Genomic DNA, 20049 nt, shown 5'->3' on the forward strand with positions numbered 1-20049 from the left:
TTAAATTCCAAGGGGTTAGGCGGCAGGGGAAGAATATATAAATGTACATGCTTATTGAGAGAAAGGAAAGAAAAAACAACATGCAAAAGCTACTATTGTGAAGTTACTTCACACTAATGTGAAGAGACTATGACATATGCATGCTTATCTCTACATCCTGAAATTTTTGGTGCAATGATATAAAATTTATCAATAATCAGAGTAACCTGAAAGTCAGATAAGTGCTGCAAAATGTGCCCTGCAAGGCAATGTAGTGATCAAAACACAGAAACTACTATTTCAGATAGCTTGCACTTCTTCCAATGTAAGAGAATTTCTATAATAGAATATTACCATGCTGGAATATTATTTGCAGTATGTTTAAGATGTCAAACAACTACAAATCAAGAAGAAAACCATTGTAATTAACAGAAGTGAAAAAGCCTTCATTTCCTTTAAACACATGAAGGAAAGTTCCTACTTTAACCATCTATATAAATAAAAGCCATAGTTTCAGGGCTTTCAGGGCCTTTTATTATTATTATTTTTTTAAATGTTTGAATAAGTGTTAAATATACTGAAATTTACTACAAATTCCAAATTTGGTTAAAGTATAAATTTATTTGTTGCAAATGAAAATTTTAAAATAAACCCACAATAGGAGCGCCTGAATGGCTCAGTCAGTTAAGCGTCCGACTTCAGCTCAGGTCATGATCTCACGGTCCGTGGGTTCAAGCCCCACATCGGGCTCTGTGCTGACAGCTCAGAGCCTGGAGCCTGCTTCAGATTCTGTGTCTCCCCCTCTCTCTGCCTCTCCCCTGCTCACGCTCTGTCTCTCTCTGTCTTCTTTCAAAAATGAATAAAAAAAAAAAAACATTTAAAATAAAATAAAATACACTCACAATAATCACATTGACTTTTTGATAATTGTACATTTAGGATTAGTGTAATAAATAAATTTACAATCTACTTCTAAAGTTACAAAATAGCATGATAACACTGAGCACCAAACAAAGCCAAATAAATACTGACCACAGCATAAGATTAACAAATAATAACCTTGTACCCAGAACACTGGTGATGAAACTATGGCTAGGCTGCTTCTGCTATCACTGTGAAAATTCACCATATAGGCCCGGACCCATAAATTTCATTTACTACGAGGGGTAAAAAAAGATAATTACTGTAGTCCCCCCCTCATCCGTAGGGGACATGTTCTAAGATGCCCAGTGGATGCCTGAAACCAGAGAGTACTGAATTCTATATATAACTATGTTTTTTCCTATATCTACATAGTTATGCTAAAGTTTATAAATTCGACACAGTAAGATTGACAGCAATAACCAATAATAAAATAATTATAAAAATATAGTTTAGTAGAAGTTATATGAATGTAACTTTCTTAAAATATCTTATTGTACTGTCCTTCTTCTTGAGATTATGTGAGATGACAAAATGCTTATGTGATAAGATGAAGTGAAGTGAATGATGTAGGCATTGTGATGTGGCATTAGGCTATTACTGATGTTCTGACAATAGATCATTCTGTTTCTGGACTGCAGTTGGCCATGGGGAACTGAAACTGTGGAAAAACAAAACACAGATAAGAGGCAGGGGGGATTTCTCTAATGTTATATAAAATATATAAGAATCTCACATACTTATCATATATTAACAAAAGACAGTAAATATTAGATATATTTCTATTTTACTCCACTGAAAAGGATATCATTTAAACCTGTAGATCTTCTCTCTCCAAATCACCATACCTGTGAAGTTTCCATTATATTGTTCCTTGTTCATTGCTACACGTCTCTGGTCACAATTTTTTCCATTCTCTGCCATTTCATAGATCAGTAACTCTTGAGGAGCTAGTAAAGCAAAATAAAATCCAATGACATGTTACATACTTCTGCTTTGCATTTATGACTGAATAAAACTGAGAAACAACATGGTAGTGATATTCTTCATGCTGTTTGAATAATGTGTTTACACTTTCATCTTCTCTTTATAATCAAGATTTGAATAATTTGTATAGAAACTCTAATAGAAGTAGTAAAAATATAAAAGCCATGTAGTTGTAAACCTTTTCCAGATTAAAACTTGGAGGCAATTTGTCCACTGCAAAACATAAAATACTAGCATCTTCAAATATCGATAAGCTAAAGTCTTTCTAACCCATAATTTAGTATCATATACACTACCTACTCAAATTTACCAGTCTTTTAGTTCTTTTAGCATTACTAGAAAAAAATGAATATACTATCAAACATGTTAAAAATGTTGATACAGATCAAAGACCAATTTTATTTAGGAAAAAAATTCTACTGAAAAAATAATATGAGCTTAAAAAAAGAAAAATCCTAAATGTTTAAGATATGTTAAATGTACTCTTTATATCATGTTTCATATTACACATGTAGATATATATTTTTACTTTAAAACCCTGTATTACAACATATAAATTGTGCTGACATGATTATTCTACACAAAAACATCAGATTGCCTATAACTTATCATTCTTTCAGGTATTAGTATGGCAAATCTTTCTACTTAAGAAGCACAGTACGTCAATCAAGTCTGCAATACAGACTCCTTAATACCCTCTGCATGTGCCAGGAATCTTGCTAGACCTATATTCAGCTGATTAGAATGTGATATGGTCATATAGTTTGTGAGCTGTGACTATTTTATTCCTTAACTAAAATTCTTTTTTTTAAGATTTTAAGTAATCTCTATACCAAACGTGGGGCTCGAACTCACAACCTTGAGATCAAGAGTCACATGCTCTACCCACTCCAGCCAGACGCCCCCTTGACAAAAATTCTAACTATAATTACTGCTCCCCAAATTTATGCTTCATAATGGAAAATAAATGAAATATTATGTATATATAAAAAGACTGGGAGCACCTGGGTGGCTGAGTCAGTTAAGACAGCGCGGAGCCTGCTTGGGATTCTCTCTCTCCTCTCTCTGCCCCTTCCCTGCTCTCTCTCTCTCTCTCTCTCTCTCAATAAACAGATAGATAGATAAGACAGACTGAGCAAAGAGCATACATTCATCACTTCAAAAGAAGGTGTCTTAGACACAACGATTTGTGGATATCTTTGTTTTCTTGCCATCATTTCTCAACAAGCAAATAAACATATTAAGAAATGAAGTATAGGATTCAATTAGCACAGATGGATAGCCTGGAGTAGATGATTGTAAGATTTAAAGTTTGAAAATCTTGGGGCACCTGGGCGACTCAGTCAGTTAAGCGTCCAACTTCGGCTCAGGACATAATCTCACAGTTCGGGAGTTTGAGCCCTGCATCGGGCTCTGTGCTGACAGCTCAGAGCCTGGAGCCTGTTTCGGATTCTGTCTCCCTCTCTCCCTCAAAAATTAATAAACATTAAAAAATAAAAATAAAAATAAAAAAATAAAGTTTGAAGATCTGGATTTGCATCACAGATTTGCCACTAACTAGTGGTATGTTCTTTTTTTTTTTTTTTTTTTTTAAATTTTTTTTTTCCACGTTTATTTATTTTTGGGACAGAGAGAGACAGAGCATGAACGGGGGAGGGGCAGAGAGAGAGGGAGACACAGAATCGGAAACAGGCTCCAGGCTCTCAGAATCGGAAACAGGCTCCAGGCTCTGAGCCATCAGCCCAGAGCCCGACGCGGGGCTCGAACTCACGGACCGTGAGATCGTGACCTGGCTGAAGTCGGACGCTTAACCGACTGCGCCACCCAGGCGCCCCACTAGTGGTATGTTCTTAAGCAAGTCTCATTTTTTCTAGATATCGATTTTCTTGTTTAATGTGTTTTAGATTTTATTTCAAAGTCATCTGTACACCCAACATGGGCCTTGAACTCATAACATCAAGATCAAGAGTCACATGCTCTACCAACTGAGCCAGCCAGGCAACCCTAGATCTTGATTTTATGATCTACAAAATGAGAACAAAAATTCTCACTGTCACAGGATCACTAAGGATGAAAGAGTGTGTGTATGTGTATTTGGGCATGCACACCTGTGTATAACCACATCAAAAGGATAGGAGGTACATGAACCAGTAAACTGACTATACTTTAGAAACTACAGGGGCGCCTGGGTGGCTCAGTCGGTTGAGTGTCCAACTTCAGCTCAGGTCATGATCTCACGGTCTGTGGGTTCGAGTCCCATGTTGGGCTCTGTGCTGATAGCTCAGAGCCTGGAGCCTGCTTCAGATTCTGTGTCTCCCTCTCTCTCTGCCCCTCTCCTGCTCATGCTCTGTCTCTCTCTCTCTCTTTCAAAAATAAATAAACATTAAAAAAAATTAAAAAAAAAAAAAAAAAAAGAAACTACATGCTTCACTGCTACCATTAAGTGATGTCAGTGTCTTTCATTAAGTGCTCATTTAAAAAATTCTGGGATCTGTACCAGGCTCTGGAAACATAAATATGAATAAAACAAGGTCTCTGTCCTCCAGAGGGTCCTTCTTCCTTTTTTTTTTTAACTTAAAAAAAATTTTTTATATAGTTATTTTGCAGGGGAGTGGCAGAGAGAGAGGAAGAGAGAGAATCCCAAGCAGGCTCCACACTGCCAGCATGAGATCATGACCCAAGCTGAAACCATGTGGGATGCTCAACTGACTGAGCCATCCAGGCATTCCGAGGGTCCTTCCTTCTGGTAGGGAAGTCAGATGAGCACAGGACTTCACTTAAAATGAAACGGATATATAGTATCCAACTTAGTGGGAAGAAAACAGGTTTTAGAGTCTAACAGAACTGGACTGAAACTCAAACTTCACAAGTATCTACTCCATGAATTGGACAAATTTCTAAATCTCTCTAAACATCAGTTTCTTTAACCTGTAAAATAGAGGTAACATGACACGTATCAAAGGTTTACTGTGAGAATTAAACAAGGTAATATGTATAAAATAATAATATATTGTCGTACCTTTTATATGAACTCAATATATACTAGCTACAATGATAAGGAGGAAGAAAGTACAGGACAAAATATGGGAGTTCAGAGGACAGGTACATTCAGGAGAGTTCATAAAAGCTGGAAGTTTGATTCTGCGAACTTAAGTCATACTTATATGAAGGTGTTTTCAAAAGACGATATAAATATAGCCAAGCAATTAAAAGGACAAAGAAAAATGAATGAAGTTATTCTGTGGAATTCTCTAAGACCAGAGCATCATAATAGGTTCACAAAATGTAACTCTATTCCACAAATCATGCTTTCTGGGCTTTATTAATAAAATTAACTGAGGATGTTTGAAATGGACCATATAATAAAGGAGTTTTGGATTTTCTATCTTCTAATCATTTAACTAGAAGCCATACTTAAGTTCTATAAATACTTAAAACCACATACGTTCATATTCAGCCAAAATCTGTAGGCAATTCATTTCATAGATGAACAGCCATTTACCTACATCACAATAAATAACATGTAATTAATTTGCGACAAAAAGATTAACAAGTCACAAAAGGGCATGTGCACTGTGAAGAAAAGATTCTAAAACTTGCCCTCCAGCCAAACAATGTGATAATTGAACTCATTTCCCCAGCTTTACTCTTTCCTGTAGTAATCATCTTTAAGAGATAAAAGTTTATCCAAAAAAATTTGAGTTCATTTGAGTACTTACTTATAATAATGGTATTATGCAATTATTTGAAGATGTTTTTAAAGGTATTGCAACAGGAATTTTCATTTGAGCAAATAATGTGTTCTTACACAATATGCTACAAAAGAAAACAGCTTACTGACATTTCCTACTCAAAAAATTCTCTAGAAAACAAAATAGTCTGGAATTTTGTTTTGTAATAAATAACCAAGGGAACTAAGTTATTTTCTTTTCATCAGTATACTTCTTACAAACAAAATAAGTTCACAGTTTTAAAAACAACTTTTAAAAACCATTTGCCATTCCCCAAAGAACTATAAAGCAAAACATGCAAAAAACTACCTGTGTTCTAAACAAGTAAGCTTATAGAATTATCAAAAATTTTGCATTTTAACCATTTTTGAAAATATTTTACACTACTGTCTTTTAAAATTCCCTTGAAATTTTTTTGTCCCCATCTTCCTCAATCATAAGTCAGTGACAAACCTAGAGGTAGGATCCAGATACAAGGTGGTCTCAATAATACCAGGGAGTACACTGACCTATGGTAAGACACCCCCAAGTCCCAAAACTAAATTCTTCTAAGAATTTTGAAAGAGACAAGCTCAATCTATGGAAGGAAATAAGATATTCTAAGAGCTGGTCCATAAATGTGACTTAAGAGTTGAAGGCTCAGGGTGCCTGGGTGGCTCAGTCAATTAAGCATCTGACTCTTGATTTCGGTTCGGGTCATGATCTCACAGTTTGTGAGTTCAAGCCCTGTGTCAGGCTCTGCACTGACAGCGTGGAGCCTGCTTGGGATTCTCTCTCTCCCTCTCTGCTCCTCCCCCACTCGCGCACACACGCATTCTCTCTCTCTCAAAAATAAACACATATTTTTTAAAAAGTGCACACTTAACTGAGCCACCCAGGCATCCCAAGAATGAGACTATTAAACTCTAAAGCTCTATGGCTAGGATGAGAAGACAGAAATAGGAAAGAAGCATAACTCAAACATCAAATAATAATTTTCATTGTAAAGATACAACATATGTATCTTCTTGTATCTTCTAGATTAAGAAATGCCTTAAAATGTTGTAACTAGCAGATTTTCAATCTGAAAATGCTGAAGCATTTAAAATAAAAGGTTGAGGGGTGCCTGGGTGGTTCAGTCAGTTAAGCATCCCACTTCAGCTCAGGTCATGATCTCACGACTCGTGGATTTGAGCCCTATGTTGGGCTCTGTGCTGACAGCTCAGAGCCTGAAGCCTGCTTCGGATTCTGTGTCTCCCTCTTTCTCTGCTCCTCCCCACCCTCTCAAAAATAAATAAAAATTTTAAAATAAAAAAATAAATCAAAGGTTGATATTAAAATATGTGGGGTCTTTTGTTTCTGTCAGAAGTGCTGAGAAAATGCTGCTAAAATCAGCTCACAAAGGTTCTTTGTAGGTTGTACATCTACCGCTAAGACTATAATACTCCATTCATTTTAAACATTAGCTGCACTTGTAATGCAAAAACAATGTGAAACTAAGTTACTCTGAGTTTCCTAAAGCAAAACAAAAAACACTTAAGGATGACATGAAAATAGCAACTCCCAGAGTAATATGAGTTAGTGTGTAGAATTTAACAAGATGAAAAGGAAAAGAAAATAAGAGTGATGAAGCCATTGACTCTAATTTTCTTGGCCACTGTATTCCAAAATAAAATGAACACACTTCCTTTTAAGAAAACCATTTATTCAAATGATTCTACTTTCTCACAAAAATATTAAGTTGGCTTTCTCAATAATGTACACCGTTCTTCATACAAGGCATGCAAAGACAGCCAATTAAGTATTGTATTTCAACTTGAATATATTTCAGTAATCTTTCTTGCTTTGAGAAGCATGTAGGTACTTAATTGGACTATTTAGTACATTCATTCACAGACTACTTCAAAATAGCTATAGATTTCTCTAAAACTGTGAAGATAAAGCAATTGCAATTTATTATTGGAAACTTAATAAATAATCTAAGTAAAGGGTAATAAATATATCTTGATCAGTGAGGCTTTGATACAGTTTTCCACTTGTGCAAGGGTAAAAAGCCAAAGCTAATCCAAACACCATGAACAATATCAGTGACTACTGGATCATCTGACTATAAGAGCCAGAGATCATCACATGGCTGTGGCAGTGTAAAAGTGTGTTCTCTGAAAATTCATTATTTGAATAAGAATGTATGAAAAAAAAATCCTTGAATCTTTTGGAATTTTCTAAAGTTTTGAAGAATTAGACAAATTAAAAACTCAAAATATGCTAAGCAAAATAAGTCAATCAGAGAAGACAAATACCATATGATTTCATTCATACATGGAATTTAAGAAACAGAACAGATGAACATATGAAAGGGGGGGGTGGAGAAAAGAAGGAAACAAATCACAGGAGACTCTTAATGATAGAGAACAAACTATGGGGTTGATAGAGGGAGGTATGTGGGAGATGGGCTAGATGGGTGATGGGTACTAAGGGGGTCACTTATTTGGTTAGCCCTGGGTGTTGTGTGTAAGTGATGAGCCACTGAATTCTGTTCCCGAAATCAATACGGCACTGTATGCTAACTAAAATTTAAATTTACAAAAGGGAAAAAATAAAACAAACAACATAAATAAAGCCCCAAGTCAAGATACAATTTAAATGCATTCAAAACTTCAATATATCTCCCAATAATGGGTTAGCAGTTTATGAGAGTATATATTTATGGCCTAAAAGGTCCATCAACCTAACTTAGTGAAGTGTAAAATACATTAGACTTGTCACAGTCTTCTAATCGTTGAAAAGGTCACTGCTCCAGGTCTATTTATCTTGAGAGCGCAGGAGGGGCAGAGAGAGAGGGAGTGAGAGAGAATCCCAAGCAGGCTCCACACTGTCAACACAGAACCCACAGATCTAATTTTTAATCAAATAAAATTTTAATATTAAAAAAAAAATTTTTAATGTTTATTTATTTCTGAGAGAGAGAAACACAGAGTGCGAGTGTGGGAGGGGCAGAGAGAGAGGGAGACAGAATCTGAAGCAGGCTCCAGGCTCTGAGCTGTCAGCACAGAGCCTGATATGGGGCTTGAACTCACAAATGGTGAGATCATGATCTGAGCCAAAGTCAGAGGCTTAACTGACTGAGCCACCCAGGCACCCCCAAGAATCCATATTTTAAAAAGATACAACCTGGAGGACATTTTACAGACCCCCTTCTTCAGAGTTTGATAGGTTTGGGGGGATTGTTTATCTCTCACTTCCAATATGTAAAAAAATAATTTTATGTTTGTGTAAAAACATGATTTTATTTCAAGTCAGAAAATATATAACATAAAATTACAGCTTGAAAAATCCCATTTCTCATTTTCTCTCAATCTACTAAATATTCATTCAGTTTTTCTTAATCAGTGCAATTTTAGCAAAACATTTTCACCAAAAAGATGGGGGAGTAAGATCAAGAATTAAAACACTAGGGGCACCTGGATGGCTCAGTTGGTTAAGAGTTCAACTCTTGGTTTCAGCTCAAGTCATGATCTCGCAGTTTGTGGGTCAAGCCCTGCATCTGGCTCTGTGCTGACAGTGTGGAGCCTGCTTGGGATTCTTTCTCTGCTCCTGCCCTGCTTGTGTGTGCTCTCTCTCTCTCTCTCTCTCCCAAAGTAAATAAACTTAAAAAAAATTAAACCAGTAAAACGAGTAACATTCCAGACCTGGGAGATTCAGCTAACTGTAAGACCTTGGGAATGTTACTCTAAATCTCTGATTCTCTTTCCTCAACCAATTATCAGGCACATAAATTACTGCCATAATTTTCTTTCTATTCTAATAGTCTAAGAATTCTACCCAACCCAAGGCCAGAGTTTGGATTTATGCAACAATACCTACTCTGTATAATGATTTATAGTTTACATATAGATTAGTTAATTTGATGCTAACAAACCTGTGTAGGGAACAGTTATTTTTATCCTTGCCTTCTACAAATGAGAAACTCTGGGCTCAAAGGCTCTAAATAGCAATTCAGCAGCATATAAATGGCAAAGTGAGAGTTCAACCTCACGTTCCAACTCCAAATTCAACATTCTCTACTACACAGTCTTTGTGAGAGTGCTTTCAATTCTTATCAAGAAATTCTGGAGTCATAGAAAAAAAAACTGATAATAAAGTAGTCCCAAAGGTTTAGCATGTTATGGTATTTACAAAACATTCCCCATTAGCAGAATTAAGAGAACACTCATCTCTGTTGATTCTCACAAATAGACAAATAAAGGCCTGTCATCAAAATCAGAAGATTTCACCTTTGCTTCTTTTAGTAATTTCTTTGTGGGTTTTTTTACTGTTTGTGTATTTCTGACAAAATTTTAAATTCAGATTGCTTAATAGACTCCTTACTTTATTGCCCCTAAATACCTGGGGTTTATAAACTAGCCTATATAAGTCATTACTATGAAAATAAGTTAGGGGTGCCTGGGTGGCTCAGTCAGCTGAGCGTCCGACTTTGGCTCAGGTCATGATCTCACAGCTCGTGGATTCAAGCCCCACATCGGGCTCTGTGCTGACAGCTCAGAGCCTGGAGCCTGCTTTAGATTCTGTGTCTCCCTCTCTCTGCCCCTCTCCCTATTGTCTCTCTCTCTCTCTCTCAATAATAAACATTAAAAAAAATTCAACGAGAGAAAGTTACATCGCAGAATACTTGCAAATGACAAAAGTACACATTTCAAATTATTTGAATCAAAATGAAGGATTTGATCCAGATAATTCCAAACTTTATGATCTACGAAACAGAATTTTTTTTATTACCCATTGTTTGCAAAAATACTAGAACTTGTTATATGTTATCCATGCATCAAAATAGTAGTAATGTCCCCACTACACCTATTAAGATGTGTAAATGGAAATAACTGTTGGTATTTTTTGGTCATTCAACATTAAAGAGACAGAACTTCCTACAGCAGTTCCTACATTGAATTGTCATTCTTTGCTCACTTTAAAGGCTATTTTGTGTTTCATTTTCTCTTAAATATTAAATAGCTTCCTGATAATAATCATCTAGGGACCTTCACTTCTATCTTAGGAAAATTTGAACCTACTGAGTAGGTAAATTATGGTGTCATTATATGTATCGATGAATTCTTAGCACCCACATGACTTCAAGATAGGGTTTCATAAAATAACAAAATAATATACGTGCAAAATATAAATTAAACTTTTCAATAACATTTACTATATGAAGTCAGGTACATGCACTAGGAATTTTGAGGGTTCCTTCTCTATAGAAACTGCATGCTAGATTGGACAAATTCTTTGAGACATCACTGGTTTCACAAAGGGAAGAGGCAGTCTCCAAGGTCCCTTCCATCCCTCCAAAAAATAAGTAAACTATACAACAGACCTACAGGAGACTGAATGGTCTAAGAGCTAGGGTACTTGTGAAGCAGAGTGGGAACAGAAGAAAACCTGAGCAGTAGGAAAGAAACTGAGAAGAGCAACTGGCAATTGAGAGGGCTCAGGCTACCCTGAGAAGCTTCCTACAGCAACATCCCTGTAGAAAGACTGAACTTTGGAGATGAGAAGCTATACTTGTGACTTCCTCTTTGGGCAGAAACCCCATGAAGAAAAAATAGAATGTCACCCCCAAAATATGCCACCTTAGGCATATTGATTCCTTTAATTAAAGGTACTTTTAAGAAACGGCAGGTACAAGAAGGACACTTTGACTTTCCTTTTTCTTCCTGACAACGGGAAATAAAACTCCCAGGTAAAAGGCACCCCCCCCGCCCCCCCGTACCAGGAGGAAGGAAGACATTCTTCACACAGAGACGGGAAACTTGGGGCTGACAAATCTGTACAAACAAGCTGTATTAAATTAACCCTTATCTTTCTAGTTATTTATTCACCATTTACTACTTCTAGAACAAACTTCTTTGTCTTGTCAATTCTTCACAAATTTATTGTTTCTTGATCTAAAAGGTATAAAAGTTTCCTGCTCTGGTCACTTCTTTGGGTCTTCATTCTCTTGTGAAGGTTCCCATTTACATGTTAAAAAATTAGTAAAGTTTGTATGATTTTCTCCTACTGTCTTTTTTTTTAAAAATATTTATTTATTTTTGAGAGAGAGAGAATGAACAGGGGAGGGGCAAACAGAGAGGGAGACAGAGAATTGGAAGCGGGCTCTGTGCTGACAGCAGAGGGCCCAATGTGGGGCTCAAACCCATGAACCGTGAGATCATGACCTGAGCTGAAGTCTCACGAACTGTGAGATCATGACCGACTGAGCCATCCAGGCACCCCTACGAATCTATTTTATATCAGTTTAATCCCTAGGCCCAGCAAGAGACTCAAAGAGGATAGAGAATATTTCTTCTGCTACAACCCCAAGCACTACTGATGTAGTCCCAAATCAGAGGTGCCTTTCTAGCTTTAAGCAGAGGCAGAAGTAAACCCTCTTTGTAAATTAGGTTTGCTGGACTCCAACAGAGTAAGATCAATCAATAAACTCACAGAAGTACCAGAAAACAAGCCATTATCAATACAGACACCTCCAACTGCTCTACCAATCCTCTACCCCTTCAGAATAAGAACAACAGATATTAGAGATTCAGGTGCAGAGTAAATATATTATAGAATAGTTATGTATAAAATGTTTACTGAACAAAGGATGCAATTACAAAAATGAGCACACAATACAAACTACCCCAACTAAATAGATTTGAAGGAAAGAAAAGTAAATGGAAATTCTAAAAGTAATAACTGCTGAAATTAAAAGCCAATGGATAAAATGCACGGGTCAAACACAGATTAATTGGATGAGCTATCCAGGGAATTTATTAAGAATGCAGCAAAGATGGAAAATATAAGCAAATAAGAGACACAGAAGACAGAATGAGAAGGTCTATCATTTGTTTAATTGCAAACCCAGAAGAATATAAAAAATAGGAGAAATGTAAATTCAAAAAATAAAGACCTATAATTTCCAAAACTGAGCCCATCAATCTAGGAAGTACAATATATCCCAAGTAGAACAAATAAAAATAAGTCTTAACCAGAAACACTGCAGTCAAATTGCAGATCACTAAAGTAAGTCTTGATCTTGAAAAAAGTCAAAAAGGACAAATTGCTAAGAAATGGAAGAACGGTTAGAATGGAAGCAGAACTCTCAACAGCAACAATAAAAGCCATAAAATAATGGAATAATATCAGAGTTTTGAGATAAAACAGCTAGTCTAGAATTGTGTGCCCAATAAAATAAAGACATTAATGGTAGGCAATAAATAAGGGTGTTTAACCAAGTATTGTATAAAATAATAATAGTGTCTGTGACAATAATTTTAAAAAGAAATTACATTTGGATAATGATATATAAATATGGAAGAGAAAGATGAGATCTAATGTGTTCTAAAGTTTGGGAGCTTCAAAATAGTGCTTGATAGAAAGAAGTCCGGATAGTCCAAATATGTCAATAATCAAAATAAACATAAACAGATTAAACTTATCATTTTAGGGGTGCCTGGGTGGCTCAGTTGGTTAAGTGGCTGACTCTTCATTTCACCTCAGGTCATGATCTCATGGTTTATGAGTTCAAGCCCTGTGTGGGGCTCTGCGCTGACAGTGTGGAGCCTGCTTGGTATTCTCTCTCCACCCCTCCCCTGTGTGTGTGTGCGTGTGTGAACTCTCTCTCAAAAACAAATACTTTTTTTTTAAAGGGTTCTCAATTGTTTAAAAAACTATCAAATCGCTTTAAAAAGATTGCAAACTGTATTTTTTAAAAAAATCCATGCTTTTTTATAAGGACACAGAAAGGCTGAAAATAAGACGAAAGACAAAAGTCATTATTAGGGACACAGAACATAATAATAAAAGTTTCAATTCACCAGGAAAATATAATAATTCTAAATTTGAAAGCACTAATACAATATAGCAGCAAAATTTATAACAGGGGCACATGAGTGGCTCAGTTGGTTAAGCACTGGACAAGCCCTGTATCAGGTTCCACGCTAACAGTATAGAGTCTGCCTGAAATTCTCTCTCTCCCTTTCTCGCTCTGTAATAAATAAACTTAAAAAAATTTATAACATAAAAATACATGGAGAAATGGATAAATCCAACACTGTATTGGTAGATTTAAAAAGAACTGTTACTGACATTTCAAGCAAAGAAAAATATTCAGTGAAGATAAAAGATTTGAACAATACAATTAAGAAATAAAATGTTGCGGGGCACCTGGGTGGCTCAGTCAGTTAAGCATCCAACTTTGGTTCAGGTCATGATTTCACAGTTCGTGAGGTCAGGTTCTGCACTGACAGCTCGGAGCCTGGAGTCTTTGCATTCTGTCTCCCTCTCTTGCTCTGCCCCTCCCCAACTTGTGCACTCTCTCTCAAAAATAAACATTGAAAAAAAGGCAGCAGTCAGTAGAATTATGGAGAAAGAAATGTTAAACAATAATAAAGGGTAGGAATGGATATATATAAGATTCAGCATCTAATGTCAGAGAATATGAATTTTTAAAGCCACTTAACCTTGATTAAGTCAAGAGACCAGTCTCAACATACTCCAAAGAATGGGCATCAGAGACCACATTCTCTGATAATTCAGAAATTGTGTCAAACTTTAGTAACAAAAATATAAAATTTATACACACTCAGAAGCTAATGCACAGTTTTTAAATAACTCATGGGTCAAAATAAGAGAAAACTGAAAAATGCTCAGAACTACTGGAACTAAAAAAATGAATTTGGTAAGGTCACAGGTGTAAAAACCAACTCTCTATTATATACCTGAAATAAACAATTAGAAATTTAAATTTAAAAATTTTACAGAGCACCTGGGTGGCTCAGTTGGTCAAGCGTCTGACTTCGGCTTGGGTCATGATCTCTCAGTCTGTGAGTTTGAGCCCTGCATCAAATTCATCAAAGCCCTGCTTTGTGCTGACAGCTCAGAGCCTGGAGCCTGCTTCAGATTCTGTGCCTCCTCTCTCTCTCTGCCCCTCCCCCCACTCACACTCTCTCTCAAAAATAAACACTAAAAAAACCTTTTTTTTAAAATTTCATTTACAATAGCATCTGAAACGTAAAATATTTAAGAGGTAAGTTTATGTTGGGATGAGCACTGGGTGTTGTATGTAAGCAATGAACCACAGGAATCTACCCCAAAAACCAAGAGCACATTTTACGTACTGTATGTTAGCCAATTTGACAATAAACTATATTTTTAAAAAAATAGAGGGGAAAAAAAATAAAACCATTTTGGACACTTTAAAAAAAGAGGTAAGTTTAATAACATACATGCAAGACCTATTCTAAAACAGTAAGAAAAGAAATTACAGAGGGCCTAAATACACAGGGAAATATACCATGTTGATCATTTGAAAGACTCAATATTGTTATTATGACAATTTCCCTCAAACTGATGTATAGGTTTAATGCAATCTAAATCAAAACGCAAGCAGGTTTTTTAAAAACTCAAAAGTGACAAGTGGATTCAAATTTATATGGAAATGCAAAAAACTTAGAATAGCTAAAACAATTTGGATCAAGACCAGAGTTGTAAGACTTGCACTAACTGATTTCAAGATTTATTATAAAGTTACAGTAATGACAGTGTGGTTTTGGCAAAAGGACAGACATAGATCAGTGAAACAATAGAGAATACAGAATTAGACCCACATATATTGGGTCAATTAATTTTCAACAAAGGTACAAGGCAATTCAATGGTGAAAGGAACATCTCTTCAACAAATGGTACTAAAATAACTGAATATTCTTATGGGAAGAGTGAACATCAACCTTTATTTTTCAAATGCAATAACTGATTTGAAATGGATCATAGATCTAAATGTAAGAACTAATACTATAAACCTTCTAGGAAAAAACAAGGAGAAAATCTTTGCAATCTTGGAGTAGACAACTATTTCTTAGGCTTAAAAAACAAGAACCATAAAAGAAAATTGATAAACTGTCCTTTATCAAGTTTAAAACCTTGTTAGGAAAACCAAAAAGGTAAGTAAGTAAGTAAGTAAGTAAGTAAGTAAGTAAGTAAATAAATAAATAAATAAAAGAAAACCAAAAAGGTAAACCACAGAATGAGAGAAAATAGTTGCAATATACATGTATCTGACAAAATTCTTGTGTTCAGACTCTCTCTCTGCACATATATACATACATACACACATGTTATAGTAACAAAAAATGAAGGTGTTTTGTATATGTATGGAAAAAGAGAAACCAACCAAGAAACAGAAGAGTTATATAAATAATTTAAATATGAAGAAAAAGATAATTCTATAAAACTAAAATAGGCAAAAGACATAAACAGGTATTTCATGGCCAATAATGAAGATATCTATTTGATCTCACTGACAATCAAAAAATATGAATCAAGATCACAAGATACCATTTTTATCCAGTCTATTTTACTATGTAGTAATATAATTCCAAAATTTAGTGACTTCAAAAAAATCATTCAATATTTCTCATGATTCTGTGAGTTAGGCTAGACAATTCTGGTCTGGACTAGCTTGGCTCTTGAGCTAGGCAGGTCTCAGTTGGGATGCCTCGTGTTAGGTCTCCTATGCCCCAGAAGGTTAGTTTGGCTTTTTTTTTTTTTTTTTTTCACATGGTGGGCTCAGAGTTCTAAAGAGCCGTAAGAGAAGATATGCCCAATGTGCAAGTTTTTCAAGTCTCTGCTTGTATCACACTTGCTAATGCTCCTTTGGTCAAAGCAAGTCATGTGGCAAAGTACAGCGTCAAGGAGTACAGTAACAGTAAAATCACACTACAAAGGATGAGAAGAATTTGTGACCATTTTGCAAGTCAACACTAAATTTTATAATCCACCACACCATTCTCTGCATGGATTCTTTCAGCAAAAAATAAGCAGATGACAATAGCAGAACTTGGAAAACACCTTGTAAAAAGGTGAATACTGGCATATCCTTGCTAGCAATTCTATGCCTAGACATACAGCCAAAAGAACCTCCTGCACGTGAAGAGCTGATAGGTACAATAATATTTTTAGTTACACTGGTCTTAATAGCAAAAGTCATAACAACTAAACTGTCCATTGTCAAAAGAACAAACAAATAAATTGGCATAAAATTATACAATGAAATTTACTCATTTAATAAATATTTACTGAGTACATACTATCAGCTAGGCATACTTTGAGGTACACTTAACAACAGTTACTAAGGTACTAATAAACTCAAATATCTGAATTTCTAAATTAGATTTTTGCAGATATAGAGATCCTAGAGATATCCTTATGATTATTTAATAAGAAATTAAAGAAAATTCTTCTGCTCCATAGAAGCAGTACTAATATCTCCTGTAAGTGGATCTTAAAAACTTACAAGAGGCAGGAGAATCTTGTAAATTCTCTTGATTAAATGCTTTTTGCAATATGGAGACTTGAAGGTTTCTGGAAGGAATCAGACTCAACAATAAGGAAGTGGCTAGTCAGATCAACAATTTCAACTTTATTGGACTTTAGGGGCGCCTGGGTGGCTCAGTTGGTTAAGTGTCCAATCTCAGTTCAGGTCATGATCTTGCAGTTTGAGTTTAAGCCCCGCACGAGGCTCTTGCACTGACAGCTCAGAGTCTGGGGCCTGCCCTGGATTCTAGGTCTCCTTCTCTGTCTGCCCCTCCTCCTCTAGTGCTCTGTCTCTTGCTCACTCTCAAAAATAAATAAACATTTGTTTTTTCTTTGCTACGGTTTGTTGGAGTTTTGGTTCTTCTCGCTTTTTCTGGGCTGTATCGTTCTTTCCAGGCTACTTTGCAGCAAGTTGAGTCTTGAGAATCACTTTCCACTGGAATCCAAAGATCTAGAAGAAGATTAATCTGCAACTAGGCTTTCAATGCATTCGCCAACAAAGCTTTACCCGTCTTGTAGCCCAGAACCTTCTCAGATGGCCAGTGAAGAGAATTCCCAGGAAAGTTCAGCTGCCTCTCAAACTATCTCTGAGGTATTAATAAAGAACCTTAGTAAATTGACTCCCGACCCTAGTATCAAACTCCCTTCCCCTCTACCGGAATATCCACCCCAACAGCAGGACAGCGAGAAGAAACCACAGGGGCTTGTGGACCAAATACTCAGCAACAGGAGGAGGGGTGGAATAAGGATTTTGTTAACTGCTCTGAAAGAAAGAACGGAAAGGCTGATGTGGTTTATTGAAAACCATCACTACTTCAACCAGCATTCCACGGATGAATCAAGAGTGGAAAGATTTAGATGTATATGTCACTATCGCCTGTATCATAGAGATCCTTCTGAGGATACCAGCATGGAGAATAATTATGACATGGAGTTGATGTAAACATAAACCTTATGATACTGTTTTTTTTTCTTGCTAGTGATTTTAGGATCAGTATGCAGCAGCTTGGGAAAGCTGCTCTGTTAAGACAAACTGTGTAATATTTTGATAATCTATGATATAAACTCTGTTTTGTCTTTTCTACCTTGATAACAGTAATTTGTGAGGAATCCTGTAGCTTGCATTTGAACGACTTCAATATACTTTAGTTCCACTTTTTGATATGACCCATGGAAGCACTAGTAGGTTTTGAGTGTTGCCTGTGTGTTTGAGAAGCCTGAAGTCATGAAGATAGGTTAACCTAACATGGGGCTCCTGCGTGGCTCAGTTGGGTTAAGCATCCAATAGAGCTCTGTAGAATAGGGCTCTGTGCTGGCAGCTGGGAGCCTGGAGCCTGCTTCAGATTCTGTGTGTGTGTGTGTGTGTGTGTGTGTGTGTGTGTGTGTGTGTGTGTCTGCCCTTCCCTCACTCACACTCTCTAAAAAATAAAAACATTGGGGCGCCTGGGTGGCGCAGTCGGTTAAGCGTCCGACATCAGCCAGGTCACGATCTCGCGGTCCGTGAGTTCGAGCCCCGCGTCGGGCTCTGGGCTGATGGCTCGGAGCCTGGAGCCTGTTTCCGATTCTGTGTCTCCCTCTCTCTCTGCCCCTCCCCCGTTCATGCTCTGTCTCTCTCTGTCCCAAAAATAAATAAAAAACGTTGAAAAAAAAAATTTAATAAAAAATAAAAACATTAAAAAAAAAAAAAAAAGAAAACCTAACATCAAATTGGAAGCCAAGTAACTTGTGCAGGAGGAATATATAGAGACTACTGGGTGGTTTGGCTAGAGCATAATTATAATTAGGGCAGGGTGCATAGGCTAGATTTTCTGTTTTTAAAAACTTGAATTGTAACAAAAAATTTTTTATGTGGTAGTTCCAGTTTTAGTAGCAAATGTGTATGTAGAAGATCTTATTAAAATTGAGACTTATTTGAAAAAATAAGTAAATAAATAAACATTAAAAAATAATAATAAACTTTACTGGACTTTAGTCTGGTCTCATTTAGACCACAGAGTAAGAACTCACAGAGCTGATCCTTTCTTAAAAGAATTCTGAATAAGTAAAAACTTTCACATGCTTTATATATATATGTGTGTGTACACACACACACACACATATACATATATATGTATACATGTATGTGTGTATGTATATATATATACAAATATATATATACACATATATATACAAATATGTAGGCATATGTAAAAATATAAATATGTAGGTATATATGTGTGTGTGTGTATATATATATATGTATATATATATATATATATATATATATATATATATATAGGAAAAAAGTGAACAATCTAGTTCCCCTCTGTCCCTCATCTATCTAGTACTCTCCCTGCTAGATATACCCACTTTTATTACTTTTGTGTATTTGTTTTTTTCTTCAAACACTCCCTTGGCCTCCTTTGCCAGCTCTCTTTTACCTGACCTGGGCCCTCTCCTCTTCCCTGTCACCCCAAGTGATTTATTTGGTCCTGTAGTTTAAAATACTAGCCTGAATTTGTTTTAATTTTTTTAATGTTTATTTTTGAGAGAGAGAGACAGAGTGTGAGTGGAGTGCAGGCAGAGAGAGAGGGTGACATAGATCTGAAGCAGTCTCCAGGCTCTAAGCTGTCAGCACAGACCCCGATGCGGGGCTCAAACTCAGGAAGCGCGAGATCATGACCTGAGTTGAAGTCGGACACTTAACCAACGTAGCCACCCAGGCGCCCCTAAAATACTAACCTGAATTTGCATTTCTGGTCCTGATCTCTAGATCTGTGTCCCTAATACCACATTTGGATGATTGCTAAGCATCTCAAATTTAACATGTCCTTCCCATCCCCCTTCTTGTCACAAACCTGGTCCTTCCCAAACCTTCCCTCTCCCAGTACTTGGCACAACCCTCCACCTAGTTACTAAATCCAGAAGCACAGTCATCCTTGACTCTTCTCATTTCCTTACTCTTCACATCTAATCCAGGACCCAGTCCTATTCCAAATATATTTAGTATCCACCCACGGCTCTCCACTTTTTTGCCACCACTGTGGTCCAGGCCATTTTCATCTCTCATTTAGACTACTGCCATGGACTCCTAACTTCTCTTTCCATTTTTATTCTTGTCCCCTTCAAT

The 20049-nt window shown here is 36.3% G+C and overlaps 2 protein-coding genes across 3 annotated transcripts in view; one reads left to right on the forward strand and one right to left on the reverse strand.

The window, feature by feature from the left end:
• VMP1 (vacuole membrane protein 1) overlaps positions 1 to 20049 on the reverse strand; it is a 129450-nt gene that overhangs the window by 103513 nt on the left and 5888 nt on the right. For both annotated transcript variants that reach the window (XM_030296103.2, XM_030296104.1), the window contains exon 2: positions 1749 to 1850. In XM_030296103.2, coding sequence (XP_030151963.1) covers positions 1749 to 1824 — 76 coding nt within the window. In that variant the 5' untranslated portion in view covers positions 1825 to 1850. The remainder of the gene's footprint in view (positions 1 to 1748; positions 1851 to 20049) is intronic.
• LOC115501172 (developmental pluripotency-associated protein 3-like) lies at positions 17425 to 17883 on the forward strand. Its single transcript, XM_030296107.1, has one exon. The coding sequence runs from the start codon at positions 17425 to 17427 to the stop codon at positions 17881 to 17883; it is 459 nt and encodes a 152-aa protein (XP_030151967.1).

The sequence above is a fragment of the Lynx canadensis genome, chromosome E1 (assembly GCF_007474595.2).
Source record: "Lynx canadensis isolate LIC74 chromosome E1, mLynCan4.pri.v2, whole genome shotgun sequence".
NCBI lineage: Eukaryota > Metazoa > Chordata > Mammalia > Carnivora > Felidae > Lynx > Lynx canadensis.